At 36.3% G+C, this 15,727-nt stretch overlaps 1 protein-coding gene across 1 annotated transcript in view; it reads left to right on the top strand.

Annotated features, from left to right (window-relative positions):
* The window catches only part of ZBBX (zinc finger B-box domain containing), a 108,309-nt gene that overhangs the window by 16,002 nt on the left and 76,580 nt on the right, over positions 1–15,727 (top strand). The window contains 1 exon segment of the mRNA XM_006735716.3: positions 5,787–5,882. Coding sequence (XP_006735779.2) covers positions 5,787–5,882 — 96 coding nt within the window.

Genomic DNA, 15,727 nt, shown 5'->3' with positions numbered 1-15,727 from the left:
CATCTTACAGAACTGAAACTGTACTAACTGAACAATAACTCGCATTCCCCCCCTCCTGTCAGGCCCTGGCAACCATCATTTTACTTTCTCATTCTACTTTCTGTCTCTATGAATTTGACTATTCTAGGTGCCTCATATAAGTGGAGGCTACAGTATTTGTCCTTTTGTGCCCGGATTATTTTACTTAATGTCTTCGGGCTTCATCTGCATGGTAGCATGTGTCAGAATTTCCTTCCTTTCTAAGGCCAAATAATATTTCATTGCATGTATATTCCACATTTTGTTCATCCGTTCATCCATCAGTGGACACTTGGGTTGTTTCCACCTTTTGACTATTGTGAATAATGCTGCAGTGAACATGGGTATAAATATCTGTCCAGGTTTCTACTTTCAGTTCTTTTGAGTATAGACCCAGAAGTGGAATTGCTAAATTCCCATTCTCTTTTGAACCCTCTCCATTCAGGATTGGGTCTATGTCCAGCAACTGCTCCTATCGAGGTCACCAGTGACATTCATATTTAATACCATTAAATACAGTGGCCAATTCTCAGTTCTTATCTTAGTCTGCCAGTAATATTTGATACAGTATTCTTCTTCTCTTTTGTGACTCTTCACTTGGCTTCCTCTAGGACATGATCCTCTCTTGGTTTCATCGTACTTTGCTAGCTGTCCCTTCTCAGTCTTTGTTGGTTTTCTGTATTCTAGACCCCTGAATGTTGGAGTGTCACAGGGCTTAGTCCTTAACCCCCTTCCCTAGTCCATTTACTTACTCTTGATAGGTAATTTTGTCTACTCTCTCGGCTTTAAAGACCATAGCTACATGGATGGTTCCCAAATTTACATCTCTTACTCATCTCCTTCCCCTGAACTTTTCCAACCCAGACTGCCTACTCAACACCTCTACTTGGATGTCTAACAGTAATCACTAACTTAACATGTTCAAAATTGAACCTTTAGTATCTCTCCAACATATTTCCTCCCTTGCACAGTCTCCTCAGAATAAGGGTCAATTCAAATGTTCCCTGCCCCTGCAGCCCTTTATAAACAAGCAACAGCTGAGTAGCCCTGAATTTTTTGGAGCTGCTCCATGCAACCACATTGCATTTATTACCCCTTAAAATGTATTTATGTGTTTATTTTCCGCCTACCTATGTAAAGTTCGTTTGTTCACTCTTGTATGCCCACCACCTAGAATTATGCCTGTAATTTAGTAGGCACTCAACAAATATTTGTTGAATGAATCCATTTTTTTTACTGTAATAAAGACTTCAGATATATCTTCCTTTCAGTTAGTATTAAAAGTACTCCAATATCTGTTATAATTTAAAATATTACACACACTTGACATGCAATTTCCCCCAAAGAATTTTTTTTTAAACAGTTTTTTTTTTTTTTTAAGATTTTACTTATTTATTTGACAGAGAGAGAATGAGAGAGAGAGCACATGAGAGGGGGGAGGGTCAGAGGGAGAAGCAGACTCCCTGCCAAGCAGGGAGCCCAATGCGGGACTCGATCCAGGGACTCCAGGATCATGACCTGAGCCGAAGGCAGTCGCTTAACCAACTGAGCCACCCAGGCGCCCCTCCCCCAAAGAATTTAATGATTATAACTAATATTTGTAGATTACTATAATGATATTTTTTAGTTTCAGAGAATTTGGCCATCATCATTTCTGATTTGAGACTCTATTACTATCCTTATTTCATGGCAGTTTTCACTGGCCTAAGAGAGTTAGAATACTGTAAGTCTAATAAAGAGCTGATAGCAATATTAAATATAAAACCCTGGCTATTGGTACAGTGCTCTTACTATTACATCACACTATTTTCTTATTTGATGTAATGATGGACAATAATTTAAGAAATCTTCACAAATTATACCTATCCAGAAATCTTTAAAAAATGCAAACAATGTTAATATTCCTGAAGTTGGAAGTGTGAAAGCTAAAAGGGACTTACTGGCTGAATTGAATTGTTGAGGTCCACCGTTCATGATCTGAACAAAGTATTTATGTAGGAGCTGTCAGTATTTCTTGTGAATCCTGTTCTATGTTGAGCACTGTTTAAAGACCATGAAATTTGAACAATATGGCATACGTAGGTAGATAAACTTGACCTGAAAATAAAGGATCTGTTTTTCCAAAGAGAAGGAAAAGCAAGAAGAGGACATCCCAGACAAGGTAAATGGCACATGCCTTGTCTGGAAAGCAGATAAGAATGATGATGTGTGCAGTGATTAAAAGGCTGATTTGCCTGAAAACTGTTAGAAATAGAAGCCAGGACTTAGACCCTACACGTTCTTAAAGAATTTTGCTAAGATTTTAAGAAAGTATGTTGTTCGATTTGAAATGAAAGTAATGTCCCATGATATTTGTCAAGTACCATAATAAGTTATTTAAAAATTCAAGTTAGAGGGGCGCCTGGGTGGCTCAGTTGGTTGGGCGACTGCCTTTGGCTCAGGTCATGATCCTGGAGTCCCGGGATCGAGTCCCGCATCGGGCTCCCTGCTCGGCGGGGAGTCTGCCTCTCCCTCTGACTCTCCCCCTCTCATGCTCTCTCTATCACTATCTCTCTCAATAAATAAATAAAAATCTTAAAAAAAAATAAAAAAAAAAAATTCAAGTTAGACACATCTAATGAAATAGACCATGGTGATGGTAAACTTAAGGTTATCTCGTATTCTCAGCATCCATCATTCTAGATGGTAATGTTTGTTATGTAGTGAGAGTAAACCTTCTTATATGGTATGATAGGGCCTTCATCAGGGTAAACTGTATGTGGGAGGTAGGGGGTACTTTGCATTTTGGAGGTTTGAATCTTGACTTGACCTTTTATTAGCTATGTGACCTTTAGCAAATGGTTTAATTCCTCTGTAATTCTGTTTTCTCATTTGTTAACAATGGGATAATATAGATAATGGTAGTCTATACCTCAGAGTTATTGAGAATAATGTTTAATGTATATGAAGTAGTTAGCATTGTACCTGGCACATGGAGAGGAGACAGTAAATTGTGTGTTTTGTTGTTGGCACATTTTCATATCTCCTGATGCATTCACATACATTGATGGTAAAAATAAAACCGCAAATCTCCAAATTCCTTTTTTTTAAAAGAAACTCCAGTAGCTTTAAGGCTGTTTGTACATGGCAAAAGTGAAATGGATCGTTAAAAATTACATATTAATTTGGCAAATGTAGATAATTTAATTAAACTCAAAGGGATTCTGAAGACTTAGCACAACTGATCTAGGCTTGATCAAATTAAAAAGATATTTGCTAAAACTGCACTTGGGTATTCCATCATTGAAGAAGCATCTGTGGTGGAATGGAGTCCTTATCTACATTTTTAGTACATTTCTGCCAGTTATACAAACTGCCTAAAAAGATTTTCCAGTTGGAGGTCATTTTAACCCAATTTAAATCCAAATATGCTTGTATAACAAAATATATAAGCTTACTCTGCAATTCCAGCTTTGATCTTCCAGTCTACAACATCCATTTGGCTACTTTATTAAAAATCTGTTGTTAACAAATACTTGGCTTAGAATTCGATGTTCAAACTGATTTTCAGTCTTCTATATTACATTGTAAAGACAGTGCCAAATATGTCTGAGAAATTTATTAAAATATTAGCAGATATGTTAAATAAAAATGATGCAGAATACATTTTGAAATATACATTAATACAATAGTACTGCCATGTATATATGCGAAATTATAACTTTGTATTTGTGCACTTAAAAATTATAGATCTAGATAATGTTTTAATCATCATTTCTGTAAGAGACTGTTCTTGAAACATGAGTTGAAAGGGTAGGACTAGTTCTGATATTAGGGACAGTGTTTATTTTTCTTTCACTTAAACAAAAAATCCAGTTCTGTATAGCTAATCACATTTGAAAAAAATACATTTGGATTTTGATAAATACCTCCCATGCAGTCATTTGACACATTGGGTTTTATCTTACTGCAGATTTTATCAAGGTTTTTCAATAAATGATTAGTGCTGCAATTAATGGTCAATGTGATTTTTGGTAATTTGGGTCATGGGCTAGAGCTTGAGCTTTGAGCCAGACTGTGGGATTAAAATCCTGGCTCCATTAGCTGTGTGACTGGGCACATTCCCAATCATTACTTTCCTTTGTTACTTCCTCTTCACAATGGATATACAATGATCATGTTAATCTTACAAGCTTGTTGCGAGGATTCGGTGATGAGAAGCTCTTAGAACAGTGAGTAAGTGTTTGGTAAATGTTGTGGATATTGTTATTGTTATGTGATTCCAGCCTTTCTTTTTAGTTTTCATTACTTATATAAAATGTCTTACTCTTTTTACCTTTGGTAGTTGTTGTCGGTGTTGTCCTAATCATCTTATATTTAATAAACCTGGCCACATTATTGCAGGCAACTGTCATGACATGGAGACTTATAATACAATTTTTAAAAATTAATGGACTCCTGCTGGGTTTTTAATAAGCGTTCACTCTTCTTTTCTATACCCTATACATTCTGGTGCCTGTTACTTGGTGTGTGGTCTGCACACCAGCAGCTGCGTGGACGTTACCCGGGAGCTCGTTAGAGTGCAGGATCTAGGTCCCCATTCTGGACTTCCTGAATCAGTCTTCACTGTAACACAACTCCAGGTGATTCATATGCACAGCGCAGTTTGGGATGCGTCACTGTATCGCACATCTCAGTCAGTCACTCCCCAGTGTAGGGTAGAAGAGCTTGATCAACCTCTTCCCAGTCTGCCCCAGCTGCTTTCTGCATAGGATTCCTTGACAGGAGGAGAGTGGGAGGAGGGGAAGAATGGTGGTGGGCATGCGAAATGGAGGGAGAGGAAATGAAAAAGATCAAAGGGAATGTGGGCTCTGTGACAGGCTTTCTGACGTCATCTCTCCAGACCCTGCACTTTCTTCTTTGTGCTGCTGGTGTTCTTAACCGCGGCCAAACTCAAGAAAATTAGAGGTCTTAGCCATTTGGGCTGCTTTTTCTCATGTTGTAAAGGGTGTTAAAGTGGTTGTACAACTGCATGTAGTAATTTCACTTGCAGTAAAAATTCCATTTTTTCTTTCTTTTTACTTTCAGTCTTGCTCGGCGCCATCATAGGGACAGGTATAGCCCATCGATTTACCCACAAATTTAAAAAAAATTGCATTTTGACACCATAGAGAATTTGAAAGATAAATACAAGCTTGTCCATAATCATTTCGCCAGTCATAAAAATTGCTCACATGTTGATGTGGTTCCATCCAGTTCTTTTTCTTATACTTTCTTTCCTTGGAGGAATCTTCTAAGAATAATTCTCACACCATATTTTGAGAATCACCACTGAATTAGTGCCAGTGAAGGAAGTGGAGATTTTTAGAGACAAATAGTATATGCATTGTGCCATGTAAATCAATAGAGAAAAATTAAAGGACTCATAAGAATGAAGTAGTTTTGAGCCAGAGATAATGCTGCTTAGTTTTTACCAGGTCAAGAAGTTTGGTCTGAAGTTGCTGTTTTTTTATGATTTATTCAGAATTGTAGATACATATATGCATCTAACACACATATATCTAAAAGCTACTTTCTTTAAGCTATTAAATTTATTTTGATATGAGAGTAGTTAGTGTTTACAAGTTAGTTTTTCGGGTCAAATTGTTCCAGTTTCCTTGGGCTTCTCAATTCTGATGACATATGGCATGTAAATGGAGAAATAAAGATGAGAACGATGACTTCTTTATGCAAATGTTTTCTCAAAGTCATATTATTAAAGATTGTGTGATATTTTAATGTCTTTTAAGGTATGCCTTGAATGTGGAGAAGATTATTGTTTGGGTTGCTTTGCTAAAATTCACCAGAAGGGGGCACTGAAGCTCCATAGAACAACTCTTTTGCAGGTATGCCTTTTTTAAAATGCTTTACTTGTAGTGTATTTATAAAATGTTTCAACACAAAGACATTTAAAACATGTTTAATTATCTAGGATTTAGGATGATTTATATTAATTTCTAAAATTCTATTATGTACAGTCTTTACATATATCTTAAAATTATTTTACTGAGTGTTAATCTGGGTTCTATTTTGCTATTTAAACTGTGTTTTAATATAGTTCCTGAGACATTAGCTTGATTAGAGTTTTTAGATCATGCATTTTATCTGTGAACTTGATATTTAAAAATTAGACAGTATTTTTAATCTATTGTGGTTTCAAATGAACGCATGGTTTAAGTATTATTTCTATATAGTTTATAAATAGAAATCTCTAATGTTTTCTTTTCATGTTTTTTTTAATTAGTCTTTTATTTGTCCTCACCCATTATCATTTAAATAAGCTTATCTCTCAGGTTTTTACTTTTCCTCCTACATAGTAGAAGCTTTTATTTTTCCTCATATAATCATTGTTCTGTGAAATGCTCAACCTCAAACCCTGTCAGATGGTTTAAAAAATCTAATACTTAAACAATAAATATGCCTAAATATAGATATGACATATTATGCCGGTTACATTTAACAGTGCACTGATTTGTCATAGATTTCATTCATTGTATTCAACAAATATTTATTGAATACCTTTTAGAAAGCAGGGTCTGTGCTAGGCAGTACATTACACAGATGAATACACAAGGATCCTGCTCTTAAGGACCTGGAGATAAAAGTGAAAACCAAGGACCTTGTGTAATGGGTTAAAGATTTTAGTATCTTGTAGGCAAAAGGAAGGCGATGATCACATCTATATTTATAAAAATCACTGGAAGATTTCAATTTTTACATGTTACCTCAACATAAATGTTGGTAACTCTCAAGGATGCTGATGACCCAAGTCATAATAACCACAAAACATAAAATAGACCTTATTCATATCAGTATTTACCAAAGTTACTTACTTGTGAGCAGCTACTCAACATTTAGAGCTTCCTGGCAGAAATCATGAGGGAAAAAAAAAAACAAAAAAAAACAACCACCTGTTACTCTCCTGTCTCAGAAAGGTTTGTATAACTGGACAGTTATAGAAATGAAAATTAATGTCTATAAAAGTGAATGTAATTGTTAATATAGAAGTAATGTAGAATTTAAAGGCTTTCCACTTTAAGGGTAAAGAGTCTAATTTACCCCCCTGTGAGCTCATAGTAGGAATTTTCCATCCAGTGATTTTTTTTCAGCATATTTTCTGAGTTATCGCTCAGTGAGCTAGGCACAGGCTAGCTGGTCTGGAAGATACAAAGAAGAATGAGACATGGATACATCCTTCAAGATTTATAGAGGTCTGATTCTCTCCTCTCCCTCCCTCCCTCCCCATCTCTTTTCCTCTCCTTCGTGTCTCTCTCCCTCTCTCTCTCTGTCATACACATCACACACACACACATACATACACAATCAATTTCAAAAGACAGACCGTGCTGTGATATGGCTTATTGTTATCCAGAGACAGATATGATATGGGTCAAATCATGCTTACTAAAAGCAATGCCACGTAGCGTATGCTTTCTAAACATTGTATTTTCCTATTCCATATTAATGTCATTAAAATCAATGTCTTCCATATCTTAAAAAAGAAGAATGTCATCTTTGTAGATGGGATTCTCATGTAATTCTAAGTGTAGAATTGATAGGGAAGAAAGAATTAATACTTTGAATATATACTTTGTATTATACACTGTTGTTATATCCTACCAGCATCACATTTTCTAGCTTTGATTGCAGGGGAGGAAAGTTTGGTAAGCCAGAAATAGTAAAATGGTATTTAAGTTCCTAGTGAATCTCAAGTTGTGGAAGACACATTTATCTCTAAAAGTTAATGGAAGTGAATTTTATAACAGGTGTGAATCAAAGAGCATAGCAAGTGACAATGAATCCTTGAGAGGTCTCTTTAAACACAGGGGTTCCTTTATGTATATATTTTAAAGTTAAACACCGATAGAGAACTATGTATTTCCCATATTCATGTTAGTCCTTTGTGTTGCCCTCCAGTCTGTGAAGGCAAAAGTTGCTACTTGATGCTGTTTTGAGGATAGTCCTGGGAATTTCATTGCCTACTGGGGAAATCAAATTAGGAGGCTAACCTTAGAGAAAAGTATGGGGAGAATGCCCATGTTGGGAGCTGAACATATATTGTTACTCTTTTTATATAACATTATTTCACTCACCCGGATTGCTATGTAGTGAAATACCTTGAAGATGTTTTCCAAATAAATCAGGTAAATTTGACTATTTATTCATTCAACAAAAGTTTAAATTTAAAAAGGTGTTTTTGGGGAGGGTATGTGCTATGGTGAGCACTGTGAATTTTGTAAGACTGTTGAATCACAGACCTGTACCTCTGAAACAAATAAAAAAGAAGATAGCAGGAGGGGAAGAATGAAGGGGAAATCGGAGGGGGAGACGAACCATGAGAAACGATGGACTCTGAAAAACAAACTGAGGGTTCTAGAGGGGAGGGGCGTGGGAGGAGGGTTTAGCCTGGTGATGGGTATTAAGGAGGGCACGCTCTGCATGGAGCACTGGGTGTTATACACAAACAATGAATCATGGAACACTACATCAAAAACTAATGATGTAATGTGTGGTGATTAACATAACAATAAAAATTTTTTAAAAAAAGAAGAAGATAGCAGGAAGGGAAGAATGAAGGGGGGGAAATCGGAGGGGGAGATGAACCATGAGAGACTGTGGACTCTGAGAAACAAACTGAGGGTTCTAGAGGGGAGGGGAGTGGGGGGATGGGTTAGCCTGGTGATGGGTATTAAGGAGGGCACGTACTGCATAGAGCACTGGGTGTTATGCGCAAACAATGAATCATGGAACACTACATCTAAAACTAATGATGTAATGTGTGGGGATTAACATAACATAATAAAAAAATAAAAAAAATAAAAATGTGTTTTTGTTTTAAGGAAACTTTCAAAATGTATAACATACTCCCTCCCATCTTAGTAAAGAATACAGTGAATATAGTCTCACTATATTTTGTTGATTCCTGCTCATTGTTTTGCCCACTAGCCGATACAACAGTTAATAAGAGGCCTCGACTAGCTGATGTAGTAGGTGGAGCTACACCTTCCTCCTAAGAGATTTGCTCTTCTGATTAGTACTTCATTTTTCTTCATCATGGTCTCACTCGTTCTCTGCCATCACTTCTTGATTTTAATCAATTGTCCCATTAGTTATCTGTCATTCTCTTCCTATTTCTATTCTCTGTTTAGCCCTTTAATTTTTTTTGCAGTCATCTTGTTTTTTTTTTCTCCTTGTTTCCATCATTCTCTCTGGTCTTTCCCTATCAGTAAAGGTTCTTGATGCTGTTGTTCCCTGGTCTGAGGACCACTGGTCAGTAGTGAATGGTGTCTCTCTCTGTTTAGTTCTCGTTAATCAGTCATATAGTATTTTTACAATACTATAATCTCCAAAGAAAGGTATGTCTATATAGATATAAATAGGGATATATTTTGGCAACTGTCAAAGCCATGAGATTTTTTTGTTGACTGCTGAATTCATACCAAATTTGAGAAGTTAGAGCAGACATTTGATATCTGACTTTTAAGCATTACTCTATAAAAAGCAAGCATTCTAGGCTAATGGCTACTCCACTTTTATATTCTTTAACTTATGCTAGCATTTCTGGTTATTTTAAAGCACAGCCAAATTTGATTGCTGTAAACTGTTTAAGCCTCCATCCTATAGCCCAGTGAGTCTTTAGAAAGTTTACAGTCAACAGGGACCATTTTGTACTGCATATTTTGTTTTACTTAAGAGATAAGTCCTTGAAAAAATTCAAAGCAAACTATTACCATTTCCATGTTGACTGACATTATAATTTCAAAGGGCCTTTTGATTTATGATTGATTTATACTTGGCAGTGATTCTAACACTTTTTTTTTTCTAACCTCTCCAATCTCTGTTAAATAGTTAATCATCTGCAAAATAAAGTGTAAATGCATGAGGGGAATTACTAAGGATTAAAATCCTATTTCTACATTTAGAATGATTTGCAACACTTTAAGGATTGAAACAAAAGTTTTCTTCAGTGGGTAAGCCTCACACTGATGAAAAATAAGGTCTTAATCTATCAGGCATTTCTATTTCCTTTGCCAACATACAAACAAACACAAGAGACAAGGTTAATCAGAGATAATAGAAGATAGCGGGGGAAAGCAAGCAAAAGGTATCCCATTATGAAATATGACATGCACAAAGGGAGGTTGGATTAGGTAAATCATTAATAGATTCTGGTATGTGTATTTTCCTAATTGGAATGGAGATTTTTCTTAACTGGAAAGGAGAGATCTTGGGAAGGGGGGTGGTTATTAATGAGAGAAGAGATAATTGAGGTAGAATTTCTATGTTTTCTCATATAAAGCATTTATATGCAGCCTCTTTACTTTTTTTAATCTCCAAAAAAAGGTATGTCTCTATAGATATAAATAGGGATATATGTTTGCTTGAACATACATGTAGGAAAATAATCACCAGGCAGAACTTCAGTTATCATCAGAATACTGTTTATGCTTACTGACTTTATGATAATTTTTTCTTTTAGTTGACAATGCCCAATATCAGCTTATAGGCTCACACTATCATTATTCTGTTAATGTTAAGAATAATACAGCATTTTTAGATCATAGCTAGTCATTTGGACAATATCATTGTTACTAGGATGATCTTAATGGACCCATTTTAAATGCTGTGTGTACACATATTATAGATGCCATGGTGTGCCACCGAGATCCTCCTCTTCAGGATTGAGATACTCCCTTCCTTAGCTGCCAGGCATGTTTGCCTATAGATAGATCATATTTGGGTCTCTCCTTGGGAACTGCTCTTGCCCAAAGAGAAATGCCACTTCCAAGCTTACACTCCATTCCTGGAGGCAGCCATTTTCTGGTCCAATATCTGGCCAATGTGAGGGTACAAGTTCCCAGCAGCAGACCCTTGCCTCAGTTGAGAACAGCTGATGGGTCATCACAGCTTCTCCCTTGGAATTGGCAATTGCATCAAAATCAGTTTTCCTCTTTGCCCAAATTTACCTCTTTTTCCGATCATACTTGTTCTTTTCAGAGCACTTCCCACTAAAAATCAGGCAGGCAAATCTCAAAATTTGTTTCCTGGGAACCTGACCCATGACAATATCTAATTTAGAGTGGAATTATAGATAATTTTTGGCCTAATTTTAGAGTGTGCTGCAATTTTTGAAGGTCAATGTATAACATTTCTTTCTTCATTTTTCAGATTCTGAACCAAGTGAAAAAATAGATATAAGAGTGAAAACATAGAAATCAAAATATCAATTTTATTATTGCTGCAATTAGAACTACTGATTGCCACAATCAGCTTCCTGATTCTTCCTAGAATTGAACATTTTTTTACCCCAACCCCCAAATGGCAGACATTTCCCTTTGCCAGGGCAGGGCTTACCAGTAAAACTCCTTAATGGATATCTAGATTGCAATGTATCCTTCTCTGGACAGGCAGTGCTCAGGGAGAAAACCCAGAAGAGGCAGAGGTGAGCATGCTCACTTCCTTCTCCAAAGTCTCAGCAATAAGATAGATATGTAAGGATGAGGAGTAAATGTTCCCTTAAAAAGGAATTATCATAAATTCTCATGATTTTAGAGTCTAGGTAACATAAATATCTTATATAAATTTACTATTTATAAATATTGGTTAATATTAAACTTAAGAAAAAACAAAATACTTAAAATATATATAAACAACTGAGTCATGGCATGTTTTTCTCCTATTTCTTAAATACGAAAAATGGTATTATCAAATATTCCTTATGCTACAATTTGTGTTTATTGCCCTTCTATCCGATTATCACTTTGTACTTCCTCTACAAAGGTTTTTTTTTTTAATTATATTCTTATCGACTATTCACTCTTTCATATCTTCTGATAAATTTTAAATCGTGTGAGGAAAGGGATTATTTCTATTTTGTTCATCACTATTCTCAGTGCTTAACATTGTACCTGGCCCACATAAATCAAATTTTTGAATGAATGGGAACATGAATGAGTCCCCAATGATATGATCAACCTCCTGAAATAATCTGAAACTGTATTTTAAGTAGCAAAGTTTTATTATTCTCTGAATTTTGAAAACCAGAGGTTGTGTAATTAAAGGAATTTATGGTATATTAATGTGTTCTGTGGGTGAAGGGCTAGCAAAAGCCTTTTAAGTCTGAGAGTTTGAACTTTAATTTCCTAACTCTTTCCCTGGGAGAAAGATAAATGTATTAATGTTAACTGTGTTCCTAGACAGCATACTTATGGTGAACATGACTCTTGATTGGCAGATTGCATCCATATGGGAGAACTATAAATACTTGGAGTAAGCCACAGCTCCCAGAGTGTGGTGAGCTTTGTATCTGTCACTTCTGCTGGGGGTGGGGGGTGGGGGGCGCTCTGGAAGCCATGAAGGTGGGGATTTACTCTGGGGGAAAATAAGACTTCTAAGCAGGTATCGTCCTCATGTATTCAAGCTGTACTTGTGCATGAAGTTCTGCAAGACTCCCACCCGAGAACAACCGACACTGTCCTGTTAGCAGACTGCTGTCCCTGTTCTTATCCTTCTCAGCAGACCGATGCCAAGACTGGTTAGATGACAGCCTTATGAGACTGAAAGTTCAGTTAACCCAAGCAGACTCCTTGGTGGGCGTTATGGTTTCAAAAAACAAAATGGTGCAATACCCAAAAGATAAATGAAGAACACTTGTGCAGCATCGTTGACAAGAATATTTTAAAAACAGCTTTTTTTTTTCTTATTAACATATAATGTATGATTTGTTTCAGGGGTACAGGTCTGTGATTCATCAGTCTTACACAATTCACAGCGCTCACCATAGCACATACCCTCCCCAGTGTCCCTTCCCCCAGCCACCCCATCCCTCCCACCCCCCTCCACTCCAGCAACCCTCAGTTTGTTTTCTGAGATTAAGAGTCTCTTATGGTTTGTCTCCCTGTCTGGTTTCGTCTTGTTTCATTTTTCCCTCCCTTCCCTTATGATCCTCTGCTTTGTTTCTCAAATTCCTCATGTCAGTGAGATCATATGGTACTTGTCTAAAAACAGCTTTCTTGATATATAACTCACATACTATCAATTCATCGATTCAATTCAGTGGATTTTAGTATATTCGCAGATAATGTGTAACCATCAGCACAATTAATTGTAGAACATCTTCATCACTTCAAAAAGGAACCCCCCTCCCCCCCATCTCCTCTCTGGTAACCATCAGATTGTTCTCTATAATTAAGAGTCTGTTTCTTGCTTTTTCTCTTTTTCTCTCTCTTATTTTTTCCCTTTGCTTGTTTGTTTTGTTTCTTAAATTCCACATATGAGTGAAATTATATGGTATTTGTCTTTCTTTGACTTATTTCACTTAGCATTATACTTTCTAGCTCCATCCATGTCTTTGCAAATGGCAAGATTTCATTCTTTTTTTTCAAGTTTTTATATAAATTCCAGTAAGTTAATTCAGTGTAATATTAGTTTAGGTGTATAATATAGTGATTCATTAGTTCCATACATCGCCCAGTGCTCATCAGGACAAGTGCCCTCCTTAATCCTCATCACCTATATCACCCATCCCCCCACCCACCTCCCTCTGGTAACCTTCAGTTTGTTCTCTGTAGTTAAGAGTCTGTTTCTGGTTTTCCTCTCTCTTTTTTACCCTTATGTTTGTTTGTTTTATTTCTTAAATTCCACATATGAGTGAGATCATATGGTATTTGTCTTTCTCTGACTGATTTCACTTAGTATCATACTCTCTAGGTCCACCCATGTTGTTGCAAATGGCAAGATCTCATTCTTTTTATGGCAAGTAATGTTCCATTGTATATATATACCACATCTTATTTATCCACTCATCAGTCAATGGACACTTGGCTATTGTAAATAATGCTGCTGTAAACATAGGGGTGCATATATCCCTTTATCCCTTTGAATTAGTGTTGTTATATTCTGTGGATAAATAGCCAGCAGGGCAATTGCTGGATCATAAGGAGTTCTATTTTTAACTTTTGTTCTTTGGAGAAATATTGACAAGAAGTTTTTTTCTTTGTTTCTTAAAGATTTATTTATTTATTTTAGAGAGAGAGAGAGCACACATGGGGCTGGAGGGGCAGGAGGAGAGAGAGTTTTAAGCAGACTTTGCGTTCAGTGCAGAGCCCTATGTGAGGCTTGATCTCACGACCCTGAGATCACCCCTGAGCCGAAACCAAGAGTTGGAGGCTTAACTGACTGTGCCACCCAGGTGCCCGTACAAGAAGTTTTGAGAAGACCTCGATATGGGACAGTTAATAGACAACACTTCAGTGAAGCCACATCTCTGATGATTTGTTCAATGCTAGTATTAAGAAGCTAAAGAAAAGGAAAAGATGATATTTGAAAGGGGTATGGAAAAGGGAGAGTAGGGCTTCTATTACTATCAGGGAGGAGTTGGAAGAACATAAGTGGTTTAGGGAGTATGTTACAAAATCAAATGACAAGATGGAGTACAGATATGCTGGAGAAGGTGGGTGCAGTGCAAGAGTTTAATGTAGACGTGGTTCAAATCAATCTCAAAGGGAAAGGGTGTTTCTGTAATATTTATGCTAAGGGAATCTTTAAGATAAAACTCATATATGCAGGCTCAGAAACTTGCAGGGTTGTTGTGAGGATCAGGTTAAATGACAACAAATATAAAATATTCTGCTTATAGCAAGTGCTCCATATATTAGGTTTTATTAGTCAGGATATAGTACTGCAGAAATTCAACACAATTCCTACACTCTCTAAATTTAGAACCTAGAAAACGAAGTATATTAATGATAATGAATCTAAAGAATTAATGAAATGTTTACCTTTGGTTTTAGGGCTATTTTTAAAATCATTATAGTAATATATATTTCGGGAGGCTTGTGAAAAACCAGTCAAGTAAAGTTTTAGAGAAATACAGACTCTCATTATCCAAATAGAGAATAATAGAATCTCAATTTTGGAGGGGTCCATAAAGATTATTATTCTAACAACATGTCTGAACCTTAATCAATCACATTGTTATTGGGTATTTGAGGAGCCTTGATAATTTGCAGGTGCTAATAATGTTATTAAAGTTTTTTTCATGGAATCTGACAAGTTTTACAGTATTTTATGTTCCTTGGTCTTTATAGGATACAAATTGTTCAGTTGTGATGTAATAGCATTGCTCTATATAAAAACCAAATATGACAAATTATTGATTGTTATTTTCTAGAGTTTATTCTGCTATGCTTAAAAATCTGTTATTCAGAGCACTGCATATAAAATCATTTCTTTCTCATGTAGCTCAAATATGAGTAATTACTGAAAGCAGCTAACTCATCTGGATGCATTATACATGTAATATTAGTTGAAAACAGTAGTAAGTACTTGCCAAGATAATTAATATAGTATATAATTATATGGCATCAAAACTGCAAATAGAAAGATTGCAGGTGTGAATTTCCGGTGTTATTTTTTTGTTGCTACTCTGGCTCACTTTTAAGATTGCTCTCTAAGTAGAATTTTTAAATGTTATTAGTAAAACTTGAAAGGCACAGGGCGCCTGGGTGGCTCAGTTGGTTAAGCGACTGCCTTCGGCTCAGGTCATGATCCTGGAGTCCCGGGATCGAGTCCCGCATCGGGCTCCCTGCTCGGCAGGGAGTCTGCTTCTCCCTCTGACCCTCCTCCCTCTCATGCTCTCTGTCTCTCATTCTCTCTGTCTCAAATAAATAAATAAAATCTTTAAAAAAAA

Source organism: Leptonychotes weddellii, chromosome 1 (genome assembly GCF_054177405.1).
Source record: "Leptonychotes weddellii isolate Sample4059 chromosome 1, ASM5417740v2, whole genome shotgun sequence".
In the NCBI taxonomy this organism is placed as follows: domain Eukaryota; kingdom Metazoa; phylum Chordata; class Mammalia; order Carnivora; family Phocidae; genus Leptonychotes; species Leptonychotes weddellii.
This window is presented reverse-complemented; position numbering and strand designations above follow the sequence as displayed.